The sequence below is a fragment of the Sander lucioperca genome, chromosome 1 (assembly GCF_008315115.2).
Source record: "Sander lucioperca isolate FBNREF2018 chromosome 1, SLUC_FBN_1.2, whole genome shotgun sequence".
NCBI lineage: Eukaryota > Metazoa > Chordata > Actinopteri > Perciformes > Percidae > Sander > Sander lucioperca.
The window spans coordinates 24,198,990-24,224,369 of record NC_050173.1 but is presented as its reverse complement, the minus strand read 5'-3'; the positions used below and the strand labels follow the sequence as shown (position 1 = coordinate 24,224,369).

The following is a 25,380-nucleotide window of genomic DNA, read 5'->3' as shown; positions in this document are numbered from 1 at the left end:
AGTAAAGTGATGTCATTTTCTGAACTTACCAGACTGTTGTAACTGTTATATTATTTGCCTTTACCCACTTGTCATTATATCCACATTACTGATGATTATTTATCAAAACTCTCATTGTGTAAATATTTTGTGAAAGCACCAATAGTCAACACTACAATATCGTTGCGGTATTGATATCAAGGTATTTGGTCAAAAATATGATGATATTTGATTCATCTCCATAATGCCCAGCCCTAAATATGTCTATTTCATTCATAAAATAACATTAGATTGTGCAATGTTGTTGTAGCCTAGATTAAATTACGTCCCCCTTCCATTTAGCGCGGACGTTTTATTCCTTTTAGTCTGTATTTGTGTTGGCCTACTATTTTCTATTTCCTTGTTGTCCTGTACATGTTTAAAGCGTCCTTGGGTTTCATGAAATGTGCTATATTAATCTTATTACGTTGGTTGCTACAACAAACTCCTAATGCTTTGGCTTGTGACACAGTGACAGTGATACCTGGTTCATCCAAAGTAGGCTAAGTTACTGTATGCAACACTTGAAATGCAACGATGCATCTTTAACGTATTCTCTTATTGTAAATGAATGATTTTCTGACTGAGCAAAATGTTCATTGCAACTATAAGACCTCCATATAACACAAACTCAATAATCTACAGTGGGCATTACAGCACCGTAAAGAAAACACCTTTACAACAGCAGGTGTGGTAAAAACACTACCACTTTTGTCCAAAGTGGCCGTTTGAATTAACACAAACTGTAAGTTCCACAGAACAGAAGTATTGTGATGTTCCAGGGGAAAGTGGAAAGCCTTTCAGCATGCAGAGCAACAGGTTTATTGACATCAGTCCCTGTTTCTGCAATAGTGTTTTTGTGTTTGACATTTTGTTCTATAGACTTCACACTGTTGCCCCAGTTGGTATTTCAATCAGTATTAGGAGAAAATATGACTGGACTGTGGATGTTGTGTTGTAGAATTGGTGGCCCACTTTCAGATGTGAGTGCAAAGATGATTTGTTGCTGAGAAGCTTATAAAGCAAACATGTTTTTCCTGAGAGAAAACCTTAGCATTATAGTGATTCTCCCATTCCTGCTAAATTCCTACATTCTTACAGATAGATGTCAGCAAATTGATTGGAGTAGAACGAACCAATGACAAACTGTTCAAGATGTGGTCAAATCTTTTATTCAGATGATTTGTATGCTGGCGATGATGTAACCTATGTGAAGAAAATGTCCCAAGAGAGAATCCATTTAGTTACCAACACAGTTCTCCATGTTTGAATCAGGAGATTTTTGCCTCAGTGTTTGTGTATAAGATAATGGGTAAATATGCTGAAAGTCCAAAGCAAGCTGCATCATCATCAGATATCATCAGCCCACCAGTCTGCCAGAGAGCATAGTCTGCATATCAGTAAAAATTAAAAAAAAATTGTACAACCTGCAACCAAATCTGAAGAAAGTATGTGTAGTGTGTGTCTGCATTTGCCTGCAGCCCTGTAGACAGTATCTAGGTGAAAGTTTAATCAGGCAGTGCCAAGAGGGCTCACCCCACCTATTTGTCTTTGAATAGCTCCCACCTGTATAGGTTGATACAGCAGTCATTACAACAGTCTTTTTAAACATTGGGAAACAGCAAATAAATGTGCAACAAAGTGCCACATCACTATTTATGCTCCAAGATTTATTTTGTTACGTGATCTGAAAACCATTAATCAGGTCACACTGTTTAAAGGCTGTGTTGGTTGAAAATTGCATTTAAACATGCATATATTGTTCATGCTTGAGATAAAGGTAGACCTCCAAATCCTGTCCAAACCATCATCTATAATAATCAGCTATCAATCAAATGTATCTTTAAGTTTGTTAAAAATATGATAGGCCTACATTGTTAGATTAAACTACCCAACTGTAAATGAGGTAAGTAAGAGCAGCTCCACCTTGACCAGCGAAATAGAATGCATTTTACAGAATTGATATTAGAGTTGAAATGATTGGTTGATTAGTCCATTAAAGACTTGGAAACAATTTTGGTGATTGGTAATTTTTTTTAAACAAAAATATGGAAAATGTCATGTTTATAACATCTAAAATGAGAATATTTTCTAGTTTCTTGGTCTATAATATAGTGACTGAAACACTTTGGTTTCTGGACCGTTGGTCAGACGGGGGTTGGTCTCTCTCTCTCTCTCTCTCTCTCTCTCTCTCTCTCTCTCTCTCTCTGTGGTGGTTGATGATTCTAATTTTGGGGTACAATTTGGGTTTGAAGAATTCTACAAGCAGCAATACCACAGGCCAAGCATTCGGCCCGTTCCAAACATGCACATTTTCAACAGGCACTGTACTAGTTATTACAATTAAATAGCCTACATTTGAATTTAACTCATTTTCAAATGCACTATAATGGCAGAGGAGAACAAAATCGGCGGCGTTAGGACCTGGAGTCCACCTTCGTGCGGAAGAGGGCGTAGGCTCTGTCAGCCGGTTGAGGAGGAAGGGCCCGCGACCGCCGAGCTGCTCGCGCACGAACCGCGAGGACCAGACAGCAGCACGAGCGATGCGAGTCAAGGGTTGTGAGGAAACCGACTAACCAAACAGAAACACATCGACCGAGTATCGTCTTGTCTCAGCAGCGTGAACAGAAACACAGCACAGTGAGCATGTCGGTGCTAGCTCTGCAAGAGTACGAATTCGAGAGACAGTTCAACGAGGACGAAGCCATCCGATGGATGCAGGAGAACTGGTAAGGCTACGCTGCCGTGTAATGTTAGCGCCTCGTTTTTAATCCCACGTTACAATAAACGTTTTCAAGTTCAAATTCAACGCGGAGTGTACACGAGGGAGGCTGTAACCGTGCACTTGTATCAGCCTAGCCCACCGGGATTAACCACGCCGTATCCTATTATATTATACTGTCTATGTATTATATCAGGCTCTGTCATCATCCGCAAATTGCTGCTTGTGCTTCATAAAATGAACAAATTTACGCAGGCCTTTAGCCGCGTGCGAAAGCAAGGCTCTGCCACACTTCAAGCCTGTCTGAACTAATTGGATACTACATGGCACTCCGCTGTTGCATTGTGCATCTTTAACGGGTAGGATTTATCCCGTGATTTATTTTCCCTACATTAGTTATTTTATTGTGAAGGTCATCCTTGACTCCAGCTGCCTCATCCATTTACAGTCACTGGCCCAATACCATATTGAACCAATTCCCCTCAGTCATCCACTGGTTTTCTCCTTCAGACAGGATGGTCTTACTTATTATTGTTATTTTGATAAAGGTAGGCTACAGTACAGAGATTTTTAAAGACTATATCACAGTAAGTTATCATTGTGTTGTACAAGGGAATTCAAGTCAACTTACTGCATGTTAGCAGTAAGGCCACTCAAAACTGTATTCTGAACCTTTTATGTTTTTCTCTGTATGAAAAGGTTTAGGGTTGAAACAAATGATTATTTTCATTATCGATTCATCTGTTGGACTATAAAATATTGAGTCCAAGGTAATGTCTTCAAATAGCTTGTTTTCTCCAAGCAACTGTCCAAAACTCAAAATATTTTCAATTTAAATGATGTAAAACAGAGAAGAGGAGCAAATCCACACATTAGAGATGCCGGATTCAGTGTTGCTTAAAGTGCTCATATTATGCTCATTTTCAGTTTCATAATTGTATTTAGATGTTGTACCAGAATAGGTTTATGTGGTTTAATTTTCAAAAAACACCATATTTTGTTGTACTGCACATTGCTACAGCTCCTCTTTTCACCCTGTGTGTTGAGCTCTCTGTTTTAGCTACAGAGTGAGGCATCTCACTTCTGTTCCATCTTTGTTGGGAGTCGCACATGCGCAGCAGCTAGGTCAGCTAGTAAGTTGTAGAGTATGAGGGCTTGCCGCGCTAGCAGCTAGGCGAGCATTATAACGTGTGTTACAAAGTGACGCATGTTTGTCTCTGAAGTAAAGGCTGGACTACAATAGAGCTGTTTGGAGCAGATGGTGAACAGTGTTTTCTGTTGGAGATGGTCAGTCCCTTTGGGTTGGACTTTGGGATTTTTCACTTTGTAAACCTATTACATACACAAAAAGATATATAACACAATAAAGGAAAGGGAAAAAGCCAAAAAGCATAATATGAGCACAAAATGACTGAAATGATTAATCTATCATCAACATAGTTGGCAATTTTCTGTAAATCGATTTATTAGACTAGTTTTAGAAAGGATAGAGGTTTTGGCAAAAGGAGTGGGGAACGCGGACCAACTTATAATTGATTAATTATTAAACAAGCTTCAACAGTAACTTGCAGTGTGTTTCTTGAAACCTTGTAATGACCGAGCATATGGAGTGTCATGTTTGCCCAGGGCAGTGTCTGCCAGGTTTTACACAATCTGCGATTTTTTTCCCAAATATTGCGATTGCGATTCGATTCTTTTTTTTAAGCTTTGTCTTCTGTGTTATTCAACAAAGACAAACAATAAATCATTTTATAGTATGAACAACACACAATTACACACTAGACAGTTAAAAAAGTAAAAATATAGTATACACACACACACGTGTAATTTTTTACAGTGCACAGAGAGGAGCTGCCTCCAGCCCCTCCCCCTCCCCCTCGTGAAGTTGCGTGCTGCCGTTTGCACTTGCTCAGAGAGACTGTCGTTACGTTAGCTAGTTGCTGGTGTTCTTGCCGTGGGATTAACTGTACTAATAAAACTGTTGAAACACTGCGGCCACGCTGCTGTGAAAGCTCCCCGAACGTCATTTATCAGAGTCTGGTTGTTACCCCTCTCAGTGGCAGCTCCTCCACTCCATATCTTTATAACGGAGCTAACCGCTAACCGGAGCTAACCGCTAATCAGAGCTAGTTGCCAACCGAGCCTTCAGTTCTGCGTGTCTGTATCCATTAACTGCACGTATGGACTCGAACCAGAATAAAACCCTTCATTTTATTAAAATGGCTGTAAAAGTTTTAAACTACAACTCAGAGTTGTCTGAACGACAGAAATCAGCTCAAGGTACAGTGTAGCGTTAGTTGTGCTAGTTGATGCGTTCTCTGCGGAGTGCAGACTGATTTGCTCTCGCGAGTCATGTGACCAAATCGCAGCCTTTGCGATTAGGAAATCGCGTTTTAACATATCGCGATATCGCAAATGCAATTAATCGTTCAGCCCTACTAACAAACAAGGTGAACAAGAATTGACTTTAGATAGCCCTAGTCTGATGTGATTCAACAGGACTTTAGGAGGAAATAGTGTTGAGATTAATAATAACATGTCACTTTCTGTGAAGCTTGCAGATTTGTATTCTCAGAAGTTTAATAAATGCTGTTAAGTGCACTAAATTTGATTTTTTCATTGAAAAGTTTATTTGACAGTTTATTTTCTTACCCGTTTCGTTTATTTAATGTATTTTTCATACATTATTTATACAATATACAGTATGTTTTTACATTATACATTTGTAATTGAAGTATACAAATGTAGATTGGTGAAGTGTTCAATAAATGTTTTTGTTGAGAAATTCTGTGTATATTAGTGTTACATTTTATCTTTCAAATAGAGGTTTAAAAACAAGCACGTATCGGCCAAATATCGGCCAAAATAAATAGGCAGCATTTATCAGCCATCGGCTGACCCTGATTTCTAAAGATCGGCATCAGCCAGAGAAAACCCATATCGGTCGACCTCTAATTGCTTTGTGTTTGTGTGCATTGATGCATTTGTAGGTCATGTGCTGGTCCATCCAACCATACGTTGCATGAATTCACTGTCGGGTCATTACTGTCCAAGTCCATGCCAGGTTGAGCAAAAAATGGTTCTAAGCAATACAAAATAAGTCAAGCGTTAAGTTTGCATAGGCTTCATTATGCATTCAGTGGCACTAGGTTTGTAAAAAGCAGCACACAGCGAGCAGGAGGCATTCATCTGTCTGAATTGCCTGTGTAAAAAAAAAGAGTCACATTTAGCATATTTTTTAAAACAAATTTGGAGTGAGTAGAGCTCATGGTGCCAGTCTTAGAACAGTTCCATTATTATTTATTGAAATGAAATATGTGTTTGTGTGTGTGTGTGTGTGAGAGAGAGAGAGAGAGAGAGAGAGAGAGAGAGAGAGAGAGAGAGAGAGAGAGAGAGAGAGAGAGAGAGAGAGAGAGAGAGAGAGAGAGAGAGAGAGAGAGAGAGAGAGAGAGAGAGAGAGAGAGAGAGAGAGAGAGAGAGAGAGAGAGAGAGAGAGAGAGAGAGAGAGAGAGAGAGAGAGAGAGAGCATGGGAGCAGTGTGTAGGAGCTGTCCATAGCCTGGTACTGACAACCAACCAATAACATTAATCTTCTGATGTCGGCTGACGGAGCATTAGCCAATCACATTGCAGCTGACCTATGCTGACTTCTCTCCTGCTCATGTAGCAGAGGATGTCAGACTGGGCCACAGAGGATGTCAGACTGGGCCAGTGCACATTGCTGATAGAAAATGGGATTTGATAGGTTATTTATTACATTCAAAATGTTCAGGGAGGAACTGACTAAGCTTGGCATGTTTTTATGACTTAAGGGTGAGACAGAGAAAGAATAAAAGCAAATAAAAATAGGCAAGCCTCATGCAAAATAGAAATAAAATGAAGATGTTTGATGGTTACTTCAGTAGTTGAGCACTTGAAAACCAAGTGCAATGTTCTTTCACCATGAAGTGACTTAGAACACAGACTTGCATACCACACTTTTATTTATTTATTTATGGGGCCTGGGGTCAAGCATCTTTAGCAAACCTCTACTAGGGTCTGGAATTAACATCAACTAAGCCAATTCAGTGTTTCCTTTAGGATTTTTTTTTAGCAGTGGGGGCAGGTCTGTTCGAACAACAACCCCCTGTTCGTTTAATAGTCTACTCTGGACTCTGGACGGGCCCAATAACCTCTGAATAGTGCTACTTGTTGTTAAATTGCAATGTGAGCGGCTGTAGGCGCCGATTTATGTTTTCCTCTGTGGGTGCTCACGGGCGCACGCCCTTCAAAAAAAAAGTAGTCAAAAAATGTTTGCATTTCAGAACCTTAGGAAATGGACAGTGGCCGACACGAACGCACACACCTATTAACTCGATAATAAAGCCGTAAAGTAGGCTATCTTTCAACTCAGGACAGCGCCACTTCTCACAAATACAGTGGGTGGGTGCTCAGTATTTTCCGGCGCCTATGTGAGCGGCAGCTGACGGGGGGTGCATTATGTCGGCAGGATAATTTAAAAGTGTCTGCCCTATTTCTGATACCGTGGCGGCAGAAATTTTGCCATGGCGGGCCGCCACTACAAAATCAACATAGAGGAAACACTGCAGTTGCAAATGCCAATCAAATTAGTTTTGGGCTGACAATGGGTTGCTTAGCATGTGTGTTAAGATGGAATTGTTTCTGATTATTTTTTATGAATTCCACTTCTGGTTCAATTTTTGTGACATTATTTGAATGTAAACATCATAAATGTGCACTGATTTAGGTCCAAGTTTAGTAGGTCTTAGCTACTGTTGCACAACAATCAGTGATGTGACAGCAGGTGTTGTACCTTTTTCACTGCTGTTGAGAAACATGCCTGCAGTGACATTGCTGATTGAGGTGAGGCCAGAATTGCAACATGCTTTTATGTCTAAACCAGTGTTCAGCATTCAGTATTGTAAGTGAACAACTGAACACACCCCATGAGAGCTATTAAAAAAAGGTCCAACCAGATATGCCGGTTGTAGTAGTCTGTAACATAAAAACCCATCACTACGAAGACCGAGCTGAAGGAGGTGGAGCATCTGTGTTGATAAATGATGCTCATGAAAACTATTCAGACCTCAAAGGTAAGACAAATTGTTTAAGTTTGGATATTGCCAGAAATTAAATTTAAAAAAAAATCTATGCATTGGAACTCGTACTTGTTTCAAGGGGGTCATGAAAGTTGAGAGGGTGATGCGTTACTTGTGCACCTAAAAGAGTGATTCAATCTGATGCCTTAGACTGTTTGTATTGAGGACTAGGGATATTGTAGTGATGAATAGCTCCCACTTTCTATCCAGCATTTTTAACTTATATAACTTCGTGACGGTTTGGACTCAATTTGACTTACAGTGCATTCAATTCTTTGCCGTGTGTTGTACATGCTTATCTCATAGTGTTGATGATGAAACCATACATTGTTCAGCCCTGGATATAACACAAGCCAACTAGTGGCTGATTTGGGTAGATAATCCATTTTAGCATTAATATCAGTGCCTGTAGGGTAGCTAGGTGAAAAAGCTGCAGACTACTACTGCTCTTACTGCACTCCAACTGATACTGTTGCATTTATTGAATTGTATATTATTATTGTCAAAGGAGGAAAAACTTCTATTCACTTGATTGCCTTTCATATATTTATAATTTGAGCTGTTAAATGAGCTAAGAATCAATGTGCTTTGTTGAGCAGAAGTCCATCTCATATTATTATGTTAAAGAATCCAATTAATATGCTGTTCTTAGTGTAGCCTCAGGTGTTTTTACTTTTCATCACTTTTAGGGGTGATACATGCAAAGCAATATGTTTGTGTTTTTGAAAGGAATTTTCTGTACAGACTAAGTCCTTGGCTATAGAAATGCATGTGTTTTAAAACGGACACAGTGAGAAATCTTTGGACATATACTGTGCATACATTGTTCTGCAGGGATGAATGGAGACTGGTACACTGATCTAATGTGTTCCCGTGAGACTGGCAGCGGCAGCTCAGAGTTGTGAAGCAAGGATGATTAAGCGGCCAGTTGTCAGAAAACTAGGAAGAGGAAGGAGTGGACATGGACCTAGATGCTGTTGTTTAGCAACATGCATGTGATACTGTGTGATGGGTGAAACCTACTGCAGTTCCAAAGTGGCCTGTTGTGTTTTTAAGATTATTTGCAGTTTGGCCATACTGTCCGGAAGAGAATACTGTTACCTTTCTGTTATACAGACATATTTAACCTGCTGACTCACTCTGTACTCCCACAGATGTCATCATTCTCCATTACCATGCAGGTTGCTTGGAATCTGCGTTCTCTGTTTTTGAAAAGGCTCTGGGGTAGATAGCATCGCTACGGGTCTCTGCACTTTTGATGGATCTCTGGTGGTTTACTCTGGACTGATGGCAAAGGATGCAGAGCCTGAGAATGCTTCAGTGAAAATGCAACAGTGATAATGACCAATGAGATCTTTGTTGTGGTCTGTTTTGTGTATTTTTGTCTGTTAATGTCTTCCCACTGTTTATATGATTCAGCTGCCCTATGAGGGATATGGCAATGTTGTTCAGAAGTATCATAGCTCACTGACTAGTCTTAAAGGTCAGGTTCCTATGGTACTTGATAAGTTGAGGAGATAAGTCTCTTCCTTCCAAGTCTCATGTTACTTATTCAGTCCAAGAGCAGTACAGCCTGATGATGATGGCCAATAGATACCCCCATCTTAAATTAAGCATCAGGGTATCATTTCTGTGGTCATTAGATAACCAGTTACCTTTCTTCTGTAGTTAAAGATTTGGTTGAAAATATATATATATTTTTTTTATTTGAAGAATTTAGTTCTAAATAGTGGCTTGCACTCAACAGAAATAGGGGAATAATACATTTCTAGATGCCAGCATCACAGGCATGCAACTAACAAAATATGCATAATTCAAAGCCACAGTGCAGAAGATGTGGAAGAGGTGGTTGTAAGTAATTAGATGTTTATTCAAGAATGTATTATTCAGGTGTCAATAGGGTTGGGTACCGAAACGCGGTGCCAATAGGGCACCGGTTCCGACGTAAACGGTAGTATCGAATAAGAACGAAAATTTAAAAAAAAAAAAAATTCAGAAGCATCGCTGCACGGGACGCTATGTTACCATTAGCTACTAGCTGGATTAAACACAATGGTTAAAATGCTGACGGCTTACGTTAAGTGGTGTAAAGTGTGACTGCATTTCCCTGTAGAGGATTCCAACAGCGGGACGTAACGGTCTGACTGCACCTGCCGTTGTCAGAAAAACAACACAGACGGTGCAGTGCGTTCACTTGAAACTCGCCAGCCTTGTGGTGCATTTTAAGTTAATGTAAAATACCCTTTTCCCATCTGGTGCTTGTTTTTGTCGTTTACCAGCAATTTACTGGTGAAATAAGACATTGTTATAAGTTATTATTACATTATTAATCAATCATTTAATTTTGACCATATGGCCTTAGCAATAAACAAGCCGTTCTTTAATGTTGCCAACTGTCGTTTTGTGCTCCTTTTTTATATTTTATATTATATACATGCACCGGTTCAGGCACCGTTTTAAAAGTATCGATTTAGCACCGGTATCGGAAAAAAACCCAAACGAAACCCAACCCTAGGTGTCAAACTGGGGTAGCAAGTATTAGGTTATATTTTGTAGTCACACTCATCTGCCTTCTGTTTGTGTTTTATATTATTTCCTGTGCCCTGAATTTAATCTATGTCCTAACATACAAATGACCAAAGATATGTTTTTATTAGGGCTGTCAAAATAACGCGTTCATTTCGATTAATTAATCTGAGAAAAAATAACGCAGATTAATCCATTCCATATTGAGGTTTGACCCGGAGCCGTTCTAGCCACCATTCGACTGTAAAATGAAGGAGGGAGACGAGAATGTGCTGCCTGGATCATTATCTGGAACATTCACTTGTAAAAATCTTCTTCCTGCCAACCCTGGCTACCGAAATCTGGTGCCACTGATATGTCTGCACTTCTCTCTGATGCTCTGAAGACGATACAGGCAACACAAGCACCTCTGCATAGCAGCTAACGTTAGCCTACCGCTAGCTAGTTAACACTATACTCGACAGCAGCTAACGTTCGCCTACCGCTGGCTAGTAGCTGGATTAAACACGGTTACAATGCTGACAGCTAACGCTAAACGGTGTAAAGTTTGACTGTGTTTTACTGTAGAGGACTGTGACTCAACAGCGGGATGTAACAATCTGCAGCTGCCGAGCTGCCAACACAGACGGTGCGTTCAATGAAACTAGTAAACTACAGCTTCGTGGTGCATTTGAAGTTATTGTAAATGTCCTTGGTGGTTGTTTTTGTTGTTCAACAGCAATTTACTAGTGAAATAAGTTATTGTTACACATTATTATTAAATCATTTAATTTTGACCATATGGCCTTAGCAATAAACAAGCCGTTCTTTAATGTCACCAACTGTTGGTTAGTACCCTTTGTTTTCTTTTCTTTTTTTTTACTTTTATTTGCTAAATATTACTTCCTAAGTCAAATGTGACCACTCCAAACCAAAGAAAATGAAAGCAAACAACATTTAGTATTTATTTCCTAGTGCATTTGAGAGGTTCCTCTTGATGGCCGTACATTTAAATCTAACAAGGTCTTGTTTCAGCATGCTGCTGCCATTTTAACAAGAGCAGCACATGATGATACTGATCATTTCTGACCATGTTAACCCAGAGTTCACCCCAGGCTTGAAGTTTGCGAGGCTGTTCGCCTTCTCACGACTGGTGAGATGAAGATGTAGGCTGGCTCCTTAGGAATTAAGGTCTGCCTAGAGTGTCACTGTTTCTGGTTTCACTTTTAGATTTCATCAGGCTGTCAAGGAAAATCTTAGATGCAAGCAAAGGAAAGAGCAGTTCATTGTACAGTCTATTGTATATTGTATCCATTGAGTTACTATGCATATACATTTTTGCATGATTTAAAAAAATATATTTAAAAAACTGCATTGTTGATAGCTGTCTTATTCACTGCCTGAGCAATTATTGCATCTTTTCTTGGCATGTTATCTCCATCAACTTTCTATCACTGAAATAGCATGCCTTGCATAATTGCATTACTGCCCTCTGCAGTTCCAGGAATGTGGACTGGGTCACCCTTGTGCTTCACTGTGTACATGTATGCCATTATTAGGTGCTAGTAGAGCACAAGATAGCAACAAAATTGGCACCCGTTCATCAAAACATTAGCACCACCTTTAGTCACACATTTTTCTGTGTACTGTTGTCTGAGATGGTTGGACAGACAGAGACACAGCTTGATCCACAGCCTGTGAGTGTAGTCAAGGAATGTTGTGGCTTAAAATATTTAATCGCACGATTGTCCATAGTTAACGATGTCTATAAATTGATTGTGCATTACAGGGTTGAGGTTATACAAGAATTATTACACAACAAAACCAGGCGAACCAAAGATTGGAAAAAATGGCTTGGGGTTGAAGAACAGAGGGTTAAAATAAGCATGACTCAAGATGTTCTTAAGCACTTAACAGGCTGAAATAATTACCACTCAACTAAAGAACTCTTCTGTTGCCTGAATAGATACATTTTCCCTTCATGTAGGCTACTAATTGCAGAATGAACTGGGACTGGTGGGTGTGTTACTAACTGGATTACAAATGGGTGCTTTGGTGCTTCCTGGATGGGAAATTATTCTGCAATAGCTAGGTCTTACTTGGTCTTATTTAGTGGTTTGCAGCTAATGCTACACGGTGCCACAGTAACTCTGGTTGCCTTCCCACTGTTTTAGATACAGTGTCAGGGAATAGAGTTACACCTCCTGAACTGGGTGCATTTGTGCGGCATACATACATACACACACTTTTGTTGTGGATACAGTTGCATGTAACGCTGTAAACACACACAATTTGGTAAGACAGTTAGACACCAGCTCAATGGCACAGGCGTACAGAGTCATCCTCAGCCTGCAAACTCAGGATTACGTAACGGGTAAAGTCTCCTGGACCAGCTAATGCAGATCCAAGTTTCACGACAGGTTATCCAGCAGCTTTGTACAACATTGCGAGTGGGGGAGGGCAGGTGCTACACAACCAACATCCTTATTATATTACGATCTGTACTACATAGTCCATATGCAGTAGATACACAGACTACCTAAAACCACAAGGATACACACATATTGTGATAAACTGTGAACAGTAATTTAAGATGATGTCTATACCTGCTGTACAATTGTGTATGGGATCTGATGCCTTTTCTCAGTGGCAGTTGGTCTGGAAATCTTGTTGTGAACCTTTGTTGGGCTAGAGTGGCTTTGTAACTTTGCTTTTTACTCTGTCAGATATGAACACCTTTTTTATTTTTATATATCAGATATTCAGCATGATTTGGCAACGGAGCATACTGGACCAATGCCCAGCGTCACACCCTTTTGATAACAAGCACACATGGGAGAAAGACATGTCATACCTACCTAACTGAGCAGCTCTTCTGATACTTTAATTTGACTTACTCATTGTCCTGGTTACACATAATGATCGTGGTCTTTTTAGTCATTGGTTTTATTGTAAACTAATACTTTACTCATTACATTGTTCATGGAAATACGTTATATCTGATCCTAACCACACCAGTACAAACGGTATATGATTCAAAATTATGTTTTGATCCTGAATTAAGCTTTCGGTGCACAAACACTTTGAACATGTAGATCTTATGCAGTGGATCTGGGACACCTATACTTTTTACACTGCTGCTTACTTTTATTATTTCTCAAAAGAGCTCTGATGTTGTGGTTGTTCCATTTGTGCTGCCTGGTCCACTTTGACAACGAGCAGAGTCTAACATTTTGCCACACCCCTCTCTATATATTGTTCTGTGTAGACATAAGTCAGGTTCAGAAGTGGTGGTTGCCACATCCAGCTTTGTTTTTTTTTTCAATTATTAGTTTTGTCATTAAAATATCATTGGTAAAATATTTTAAGGCTTCTTCCATCTTATGTCTCAACTCAAAATCAATAGATCAACGTCAAGTTTCCTCTCAAGTTTTTGCTTCTTTATTAGTTTCTGGGTTATGTTGTAGACATTATTTGCTAAGTGAACTGAAGGAAGATGGGAGAAATACATATACACTGTAAATCCTGACTATAGCCAGAGTTGCTAGTAGAGCTTAGATCGGCCCAAAAAATCAAGCCCGAACCTGCCCGAGCACGTTGTGTCCGAGCCCGGCCCGGCCCGAAACATTAACTGTAATTATGAGCCCGAGCCCGATTTAAACCCGACACTTTTTTAATACGTGGGCCGTTATAACTGACGTTCTCAACTACAATTCAGAGTTGTTTGAACTGCAGAAATCTGTTTAGAATAATACAACAAGGACGAAGCATGTAAACTGTGCTGTTTGTTTAGAATGGAACGGATCGCAAGTGGATCCGAATGAAGAAACGTAAAAAAAAAAAAAAAAAGAAATGAATGAATGATGAACAACATATTGTTGTCACTGCCCACGACTTGTTTAAACTGCTTCCATACCTCCGACTTTCCTCCACACTTGCTCAAAGTTAATTCTCCTGTTTTTCTTTTTTTCTTTACATCTTCAAGCTCCCGGTGTGATGCGTGCGAGAGGAGGAGACTCCGCGCATGACACATTTTGTAACTGCCTAACTTTTGTACACATTTGTTACTTTTATATAGCCTATATATATATTTATAATATTTCTGATTATGGCATAGCCATCTCCCCACCCAAATAGGATAATAAGGTAATGGATAAAAAAAAAAAAAAATTGCTTGATCAAGGGTCTGGCCCAGGCACGGGCTGGCCCGGGCCAGGCGCGGGCTGGCCCGGGCCCGGGCCGGCCCGAGGATGTGGCAGAAAATAACGGCCCGAGCCCGACCGGACCTCGGGTCGGGCTCGGGTCGGGCTCGGGCTTGAAACGAGAATCTAAACTCTAGTTGCTAGCAGAGCTTGTCTACAGATCAAACTTTTAGCTATTCTTCAAAAACCTTTTATAATAAGTACAAAATAAATAAATCGTATTATCGGGACTTCACATCATTTGTCAGTTTGTCAAAGCAGTGATACTTATTTTGGCCCTTGGATCATTCAAAATGTATAGCTTATATTTTGGATTTTATTTTGAAAAACATTCAGTTGATTGTATCATTTCTTGGGTGAATCTGCATTCTGAAGTTCAGGGCTAGAGCTGTAGGGGCATCGTGAAGCATTCAAGGGATGATGTGAATTCACACTGTCTCAAATAAATTCCTGTGACCGCAGACATAGCTTGGCTGCAGCTGGCACTTCAGATCCTTTGCAAAGACAACAGCAGCACCTCCCCCACCACCATGAACCAAGACCATGCCCTTGGGTTTCTTTAGCATTTTATTATTTTTTGACCGTGTAATCCAGGGGCGTTTCTAGGACTGGAGGAGGTTGGAAGCTTAGTCCGGACCCGTTTAAATAAACTGAATGCAATGCAAAACGGCGATTGCCCAGCTTGTTTATAGCCAGTGTATGTTAATTTCAGCTGCCCAGTTTGCAGATGTTAGTTGGCACCAACATTTGGCCTAATCATAACTGGCCTGGCAACCCAAAGGCCAGGTTTTTTTGTTGTTGCAGATTTATGTGGTGACTTATGATGCGGGGGTCTGGGGGTTCCTCCCCCAGAACATTTTGTGCATTAAACACTTCATTTCCTGCATGATGGTGAATTTTTATGCACCTATTTCTACATTTTTTTCTGCATCAATTTATGCTGAAAATATCTTTATGTAAAGGGAAACATATATTACAATCCAAATATACAGTAAAAACACAATAGAATATATTGCAGTAAGGCTCTCAGGCATTCTGTATTGCTTTCAACTATTTATTCTCCTGTAGATCGACTTTTCTAATTCTATCTGAGTCAGCACACATTGAGCCTAGGCATCATTTACTCCTCCCTCCTCTCTCTTCCATCTTTTGTTGGAGAATTCACCTCCTTAAATGTGCAAATGACAATTATTCACCTCAATGATACATTCATTAATTTTAATTAATTAATAAACCCCTGGACTGTAATATTTCAGATGTTTGAGCAAGATTTCTGCTCATGTTCAAAACTTTGTGCACATTCAAAATATATCCCATCTGTGCTCTCTGACATTTGGAGGAGTCGTGATATTTTGTGGTCACAATATTTCAGAAAATAATTTACCTCAGGGGTGTGATTCTTCCGGATAATTCCGGAAATCCGGCTTTTCTGACCTGAAAATGAAGCTCTCGTAAATCATGCAAATCCGCTTTTTTTTTCTTTTTTTTTTGGGGGGGGGGTGTCGCAAGGCACAGGTCGGGGGTATTGGTAAACATACTCTGACTCATGTCTTCATATCACTCCGCAAGTGGTCCATTAATTTGTCACGATGTAACTTCATTCAAAGCAGAGCTTCACCAAAGAGCCTGCAATCGTTGCGGAAGGTTATTTGAATAAGAATTTTGGACGTGTGGGGGCGAACTATCTTCTTAGCTGAAGCCGACAACGGGACAATATTGTTGCATGTTGGCAATGCAAGCTGAAGCGATGTAGCAGATGACGTTGAGAAGTTGCAGTGAGGAATATTTTAGGAGCACCATTTTGGGCAGTGCAGAAAGGTAGTGGCCCACACTAACTTAGTGTTGAGCCGGGAAACATTGCTAAAAGAGCTCTACAGTGAAAAGATGTGCTGGGCGAGCCGTCAGTCGGTCGAAGCTAACAGAAGCTAGCTGGCGTAAGCTGACAGCTGACCAACGCTACCAAGTGATCGGCGGAGACAGGGAGTACATGTATTTGAAAGAGTCCGGCAGTTGTGGTAGACGAAGTCGGGATATTGGATGGAGAGTCCACTGAAGTCCACTGCGGTCTGAAGGGCTAATCCTCGCTAGATCACTAGCTAGTCGGGAGGTTGACAGCTAACGTTAGCCAGCTGAAGCTAACAGTCGATCGATGGTGAGTAACGTACATTACACAGGCTGGCAGCAGCACAGAGGGGGGGGGTAGAAAGGTGTTGAGAATGACCAACACCTAATCTTAAACTTAGTGTAGCTACTTAATTTGCTACGACCCGATCAGAGGTTACTTAAATTGGGACGTTCAGTCAAAATCAATCATGTCACCTTCAAACGGGATCTCCGTTTGCAGGGTTCAGGCTGGACCCTCCCGGTGATCATGCTGCTCTGGGGGACCGGCTGTACAGTGAGAAGCCGCTGCTGACGGGCGCAGAGCTCTGCCGGAACTCCGACTGCTGTCTGTCCGCGCGGCCGTCTGACGGCATCAGTATTAAATTGAGACAGTTTCATTACCCGTTAAAAACGTCTCGCGTTAAATAGTAGTCTAATTCGGTACAATTGGTTTTAACGCCTGATGCAAAGTGTAGGCCTATTACACATGAAAACCCTGAACAAGCAGCGTCGCTCTGCTCTGTCTTTCTGCTGTGCCCCATTCACGTAGTAGTTTTACACTATGTAGATTAAACTCTGCAATTAATCCGCGGTTCACATGTATGTATGAACTGTGGTGGTCCGTTACACTCTAGGCTATATTCAACATCACTGATTAAGTAGCCTAAGTCAATCCAACAAACAACTGGACTTTAGGGTCAAGTGTTGTTGTATCCGGCCCATGTCCTGGATGTGAAAGCCTCCTTACTGGACTACTGAATATAATAATATTCCATTATATTTTGTATTTTAAATTGTTACCTGCCACCAGAATTTTGTGATTTCCTGGGGGAGGACACCCAGACCCCCTCCCCCTGCTTTGTGTGTTCCCGCAAAGACAAATTCTGAGCAAGGAAAAACCCTGAAGTATAATCACAGACAGCCATAAAAAACATTTAAATTGCAGAGTTAGTTATAACTTAATATGTACAGTGTCAACAGAGAAACACGGACAATTGAACAGACAGTGACAACATACATACTACATACCTACATACTGTAGAGAATGACAGTAACAGCATACAAACGGCATAAATAAAAATTTGTTATAAACGTGTGCTCTTTAAAAAGTAGAAAGCATTGTTTGCCAGTTACATTAAATGTTTAAAAATCCGTAAATGTCCGTGGGTGGGGCTGCATGGGCGTGGTAATGTGGGCTGGTGTGGGTGGGTGTGGGTGTGAGTGTGGTAGTAAGGAGAGAGAATAGGAGAAGGAAGTTTGTGTGAGGTGGACCTGGTCACCACAGACCCAAATCTTCTCAGCTGTTGCTACTGTCATATGCTGCACTGTCTCTTCATGTGGCACTATTATTTATATTATAACAAGGTAATGCAATGTGTGATCAAGTGATGACTGATTAACAGTAATGTAAATGCTAAATGCCCTAATACCTACATATCATGTAAGACTCAATTTCTCCATTTCTTTGCACAAAACTCTCCAGAAAGTGCCATTTAATGGTTTATTTTTTTTTTTTAAATGAGGGGGGGAGGGGGCTGTCGCAGCGTCATGGGTGCGCCGTATATTTTCCTGCTTTTTTGTCCTTTGCCAATCACACCTATGCTACCTGCACCATAGTCTGCTGTGCATTACGTGATTGCTCTGCTGATATGGTAGATCTCAGACCTTTTGACAGACCCAGAGCCCCGTTTGAGACTCAGGTCTCAGAATGAGAGAAAGTTCAGGGAAGTGGCTGTACGCTGCTCTACATCGGAGGTGTCGCATCTGTGCTCCGTGTATTCCTGCCGCAGCATGAGTGCGTCTATTATAAACCTGAAGCTGCACAGACCACGGAATGCGCGCTGCTCAGAGTAGAGACGGTTGCTAGGTGATAGCAACAAATACGGCATGATGGTCGGACCCCGCACGTAGCTGCCCGTTCTATTTGCCTCGGAAAAATAAACTGGATAAAGTTACAGTTCTACAATGAGTTCTACAAAAAAAATGTAAGAACTGCGAGTGCCTTGGAAAATACTTTTTCTTAATTTGCATGTGGCATTCTAGGGCTTTTTTTTTATTATATTATACTTGTTTTTGTAAAAAATTAAAATAAAATAAGAGAGAAAGAGAGCGAGAGATCGGAGGCTGTTCATAAAATATTCGGGGCTGTAGCCGGGGACGCCCAGGCCTAAGGACTCCTCTGGTGTAATCCATCTTTTAAACATAACGCAGTAGGCCATGCACATCGTCACCTCTGGCTTAGTCTACTTGTTTAAGATGATGATACAACGTGGAGAACAAGACAGAAAATTCCTCCAAACCTTTGTGTTCGGGCTGGATCATAAAAAAAAACATAGATTGCAACAATCATTGAGGTAGTTTTTGATACTGATATTATCGTTGAGAAACAAAGACATAATAAGGGCACATTATCTTCCAAAATAATAACCAAATAATAACATGAATAACAGCTTTGGTCAGTTTAGAAAACATTTTTAATGAACAGGTATATTTCAGAGGGTGTGTATTGTAAATAAGGTCTTTTAGTGAAAGTTAAAGAAGGTGGTTGAGGATATGATTGCTGGAGTTTAAGTTTACCAACTTGCAGAGCCTTTGCGCTTTAAGCTTATGACGTGGTGACATCAGTTTTGGCTCGCACACCCTCGCGCCTGGGACACTATAACGAGCATACACCTCGCTTATTAAAGAGGAGAACCGTTGAAGCATTTTTGAAAACAACTAAGATGGTTGCAGCTGATGTGGAACTTTCTGTTAAAGTACTGTTTTCAATATTTTGATGGCAAAATCGGCAAAACACTTGTTCACAGACATTTTTATGCTACACCATCACCAGCATCCAGAGGTATTTTGGTCTATGGCCCCTTGGAACTCAAACTCGAAAATAAACTAAGAGGTTCCAGAATGATTCGCATTTGCGATTTAGTCTGCCGTTATCAGACTATAATCACAGCTCAGGCCATACATCACTCTGACCTTTGACCTTTCAGCTTTGACGGCAGGACACTATAGGGGAATGCTAAGATTGTTGATCCTCTCCAGCCCAACCGGCCTCACTACAGAATGTGAGCCACTGTGTATTCAGTGTTGGCTCTGTTCTCCCCTCCTTCGTGTGAAGTTGAGAAACAGTGATGCCATTCTGCAGTCCAACCGTCTTGTCATTCTCTGAAAGCTACTTGGACTGGAATGCTTTGTCCTTTGTTTTGTGGAGGTGGCCTAAATCAGTCTGTGGGCTTCCTGCAAGAACAGAAAAGTGGCATCTTTCACTTTCAGAATACTGAGTCACAATGAAGTCTATTATGTTAAACAACTGTTATTGTACTTTTGTTCCTGTCTTTGTTGACCTGCCTTGTTGTTGGTTACTATTATTGATAGCAATAGTTTAGGATTCCCATTCTGAGCATCATTTTCCTTTCAGTGATAAACAGCTGAGAAAAAAAATTCTTGAAATGTACAGCTTTTCATATTTGAAATGTATTGGAAAGACAGGTGGGAAGTAGGGCTGCCCCAAGCCAATCTGCAGGATTGGTGTCAGGTAGATCTTGATATTTTATATAATATATATAATATATTAATATATAATTATAAATATATTTTTATAATTGATATTCAGCTTAACATGACTTACGCTCTTACAGTATATGGCTGCCACTACAACAATATTACAAACTAGAACCTCAAAAATGACCACCAGGTTGAGTAAATGTTTCTGTGACACAGACTCAACCAAAACAGAACACTAACGAAAGTTTTTTTTTCTGTTCTATATTGTCCACTCCCTGCATATCACACAGCCACATTTGAAGTTTTTTTTAAGTGGCTAAGCAAACTGCACACTTTTTTTTTTTTTTTCTCGCTTTTTTGCCTGGCTACACACCTGATCAGCAAAACAAAGTGCTGTTGTTGCTGTGTAGCCTACTGCTCAAGTTGCAAAACAGAATGGATTGCTGTTTCCAGGTTGCATATGTCACGCTTCTATGAGAAATGTTTGCATTTGTAGTGGTGTGGGTTGTGCACAGAGCATTTGAGTTGTATACCAGTGTGCTACTATACTTTCTATTACTAAGAGAGTTGTCCCTGAATAGATGGTCCTATCCAGAGGGAAGAGGGAAGTGTGGAAATGATGCTGCCTGTGGACACGTACCTTTACTAATTACTTATTTTCCTTTTTGGCTAATGCTGATCCAAACTATTCCTCTGCTCCCTGTCCAATAGACCAAACAGTTTTTTGAAAAAAAGCTGCTCTAGATTTTGGCAGAATGCCCCAATCTTCTGTTGGTCCTACTCAGCATCCAGTCTGTCAAGTCAGACCACCTGCACTTTGCAATTGTGCTGAGCGCTGGGAAATGCTTTTTAGATTCTGTTGGGCCAGGTGGTGCTTCAGCACAAGTTCTTCACTTCACGTTGCACAGCAGGGATCTCTGACAAGTCAATTAATGTAAACAGGCATCACAGGATGGTGGGAGTTGGAACTGAATAGAAGCAATAACTGTAAACTGAAACCTAAGCATTTAGTGATTGCTGGAGCTGGCCTCAAATCATTAAATCATTACTTCGGGCATTGCTTGTGAAGTCAATACAGCTATTGTTTGTGTTCTGTACACAGTATGTTGTGCTTATTATAGTGGCACTGCTGGGAGAGGAGCAGTTAGAGAAGCAGGCTTTTGGTTGTATACATTTATTTTTAAACATAGAAAGGCAGGAGTGACCCTCACTACTCCTTTAGTAACCTTTGTGAAAATGCTTTTAACCCAAGTCCATAAAGCAGCGATAGCCAATGATGTTGCCTGTAACGTTATCAGACTTGTACGCCGTGGTACGGACAGACAAGTCTGATCTCCGATTACATGATTGTCCACCGCAGGTTGACATCGGGTTGCTTTTCTCCAAAAGTTGAGAATCAGTCTCAATTTCAAATTTCTTAAAAATAAATGGAAATACCTGCGTTTTGCCGGACTGATGACAGACGCAGTGTTTGTGAATGAATGCTCAGCCAGCGCCTCATTAAAGCATGGCATTATGCTGCACATTCCTACTTGTGCTTGTTACTTCACATTTCTCTGTTCTTGGCTGAGATGGACGACGTAGAGCTGCATAAATTAGCCAGCAGCTACCAGACATTTAGCTAACATTAGCGGCTTAATACCTACAAAACACCACCGTGAATTTCAGCCTGCATGCACGTTTAAAAAAACAACAACGAATATTTGAATCCCAAAATTGAAATTCAAATATTTGGATCCCGTCCTGCATATGAGCTTTGCACAATTTTTGCTATATTTCTGCTGTTATATCTGGTTGACTCCTCACATTGTTTGAGGTCTGTTAAGCAGCTTACTATAAGCCGCCCAGTGTTTATGTGATTGCGTGAATAATAAGCACAGCATTTCTGAAAAAGACCAGACATAATCAGCACATTAGGCTGTGTAGGTAAAGGCAATGAAAAGTCAAAAAAAGGTTAATGTTAATCTTTCCTCTGTGTTTGTGTGTTCACAGGAAGAAGTCCTTTCTCTTCTCTGCACTCTACGTGGCCTTTATCCTCGGGGGCCGCCATGTCATGAAACCGAGGGAGAAGTTTGAGTTGAGGAAGCCGCTGGTGCTATGGTCGCTCACGCTTGCTCTATTCAGGTACGAAAGCGCTAACGTTATTAAAGGGAGCAAATAAATATCACTTTTCAAACACGAAGAGTAATCCTAATTATTTAAGGGCCAACATTTTAACCAGTTAGTGGCCTTATTAAATGACATTGTGTAATCAATAAAACGTAAGCCATTCATGCCATTTACAAACATTTCTCTCACTTTACTTTTCACAAAATGGTTTCTCTGGTTCATGAAGTGGCTCAGTAGACAGACAGCTGATAGAATATCTGCATTTGTCCACATTTACTCAACTCGACATTATGCTGGTCCTTTTCCTGTGGTCTTCCTAGTTTGAGGAGTTAGTGCGGGGAATAACTTAGACTTGCTTATATATATATATATATATATATATATTTAAAAAAAAAAAAAAGTATGCATATTTGTAACATTATTTAAGGTGCAGCTGATACCGACACAACATGGCATAGACTTCACATATCAACCACAGTAACAAAATAACCACACATTTCCTGTTTTGTCTCTCTGTCCTTGTAGTATATTTGGTGCCATCCGTACTGGGAGTTACATGACGTACATCCTGATGACGAAAGGGCTTAAACAGTCAGTTTGTGACCAGAGCTTTTACAATGGGCCTGTTAGCAAGTTCTGGGCATACGCCTTTGTACTAAGTAAAGCACCAGAACTGGGTAAGTCATGGCGTTTTTATGGCATGCCTCATAATATATTGTTTCCCATAAACCATCTTTCCCAAATAAATGAACAGACCAAGTAAGGTTTTGTTATGGATTCATTTTATTGTCATATTGTCGCGCAGGAAGCTTGTGCTCTTTAGTGATGTTGCTTTCAGACAGCTAAGACTTCCCACTGCCAAATGGCAAAGGCATGTCAGTGAACTGCAATTACAATAATTAGTCATCCCTTCATTACAACTGTTTTGTTGCCACTTGTAGTAGTGTAACCCAATGGTAGACTAAACACATAGACATTAGGCATTACATACAGGTCTATAGTATGCTGCTGTACCAAATAGCATCACAAATAGCATGCTGCTGCTGACTGTTTTACCACATGCACATAGTGGTCATATAGTGTATTTAGTACTGTACATGGTCTCCACAAACCTCCCCCATGTCTTGAACAACCCAACTTCCTGTGTCATACCTGCAGGTGACACTCTCTTCATTGTCCTGAGGAAACAGAAGCTCATCTTCCTCCACTGGTACCACCACATCACCGTGCTGCTCTACTCCTGGTACTCCTACAAAGACATGGTGGCCGGCGGCGGATGGTTCATGACCATGAACTACTTGGTCCACGCTGTCATGTACTCTTATTACGCCTTGCGGGCTGCCGGCTTTAAGGTGTCGCGCAAGTTTGCCATGTTCATCACACTGACCCAGATCACCCAGATGCTGATGGGCTGTGTGGTCAACTACCTGGTGTACTCGTGGATGCAGCAGGGCCAGGAGTGTCCATCCCACATGCAGAACATTGTGTGGTCCTCCCTCATGTACCTAAGCTACTTTGTGCTCTTTGTCCAGTTCTTCTTCGAGGCCTACTTTAGCAAGTCCAAATTCTCTGCCACGGCTGTCGCCAAGAAGAGCGAATGAACAAATGCCATAAGTATGAGAAGAAGGGAAATAATGAAGAAAAAGGGAGTTAGAAATGGAAAACAGGGACCAGTGACTTGAGAGAATTTGTTAGGGTTGGGTAAGGGGATATTGAAATGAAAGATGGGTGATGGAGAGGTGGCATGGAGGCTGGGGGGGGGGGGGGGGGGGGGGTGGGGTGGGAGGGTCAAGAAGATGGCTGGTGTTTGTGCTTAAGCATTACTACTAATGTGCAGATCTAAAATGCCTCAGAACATGATATCTCCGTTGAGGGATGCTGAGGAAGCAGCGTTGCCATGATCAGAAGCCATCATCGAGTTGTCCACCTGAATTTTAAAAAGGCCCTTTTTGAATTCACCATGAATACTTTTTAAAACCTAAAATTAAACAAAAAGACAAAATTGGCAGATTAAAAAAAATCCATCTGCCACGTGCATATGTTTACTTGATATTAAAATAATTATTAATTGGTGCATATGAAGATGGATGGAGTCAGCGTTGACTATGAAGATGGATGGAGTCAGCGTTGACTTGAACCATCTGAGTATGTTTTTGTCCGTCTGTTGTCAGTGTTTGTTGGTTTGTTTTGATCTGTTTTAAGAAAAAGTTTGAAACGCTGGTGAGTGGTGGTGGTTGATGTGAACTGATGGGGTGAACGGCACTGTATCTTCTGTGTCTTATATTGCAAAATGCGATATTTTCTCAGGTGTTAGGTTATCTCTTTGTTAATATAATATGCATATCAAGACAAAGTAGACATGTTAAACATCAGCACCGGTTTACAGTATGGCTAAAACTCATCCAGTACGGCCGCATAGTTGATAAAAATACGAATGAAGCTGATTGGACTGACTGACTCAGATGATCACAGTGCTCTTAGCATGATGGGAAACAGATGTGGACAGTGCCCTGCTTCACCACTTGTCATGACCATGCAGAAGTTGCCGACCACACTTGGAAAAATGACTTGCCGTTGATTTCCAAACGCCTCTCTGTTAAAAGGGCCCCTACAAGTGATGAAAGCTTGTCTTTTGGACAGTGAAGGATTACATTGAGGACAAACATTTTTATGTTTAGCAAAAGAAAAAAAATTCAAACATGCTGTATTGACTTAAAAAAATAGTATGTATCCTTAATGGTGTCTGTTGTGCTATTGTGCATTTGCACTGTATCAATGTCAAAAACAATTGTTGCTGAACAACTTAACATATGAACAAAGAGTGCAAAAAATGTGTCATACCTGTGGTGCGTATTTTTTTTGTCTCATCTGCAACATCTTGGGTGTTGCACATACTTAGGCTAATCATTTTTTGGTGCTGAACCTGAAAAGCCATTTTAGGCACTACGTGGCACATTAGAGGCAGCAATATTGAAAGGTTAGAGGGTGATTATCACTTCCATGTCTGTTGAGTAGACAGCATTTTTGAATACTTGTCAGACTTGATTTAGTGGATCTTATGTTGCCATAATTCAATTTAAGTTGTCTACTTGCTGTCAGCTCTTAAACATATCAATGATTCC

At 40.6% G+C, this 25,380-nt stretch overlaps 1 protein-coding gene across 1 annotated transcript; it reads left to right on the top strand.

The window, feature by feature from the left end:
* Positions 1-2,463: 2,463 nt before the first annotated feature.
* Positions 2,464-25,092, top strand: elovl6 (ELOVL fatty acid elongase 6). Its single transcript, XM_031303748.2, has 4 exons — positions 2,464-2,747; positions 22,142-22,273; positions 22,784-22,935; positions 23,417-25,092. The coding sequence occupies exons 1-4, from the start codon at positions 2,665-2,667 to the stop codon at positions 23,857-23,859; spliced, it is 810 nt and encodes a 269-aa protein (XP_031159608.1). The 5' UTR covers positions 2,464-2,664; the 3' UTR covers positions 23,860-25,092.
* The last annotated feature ends 288 nt before the right edge of the window (positions 25,093-25,380 follow it).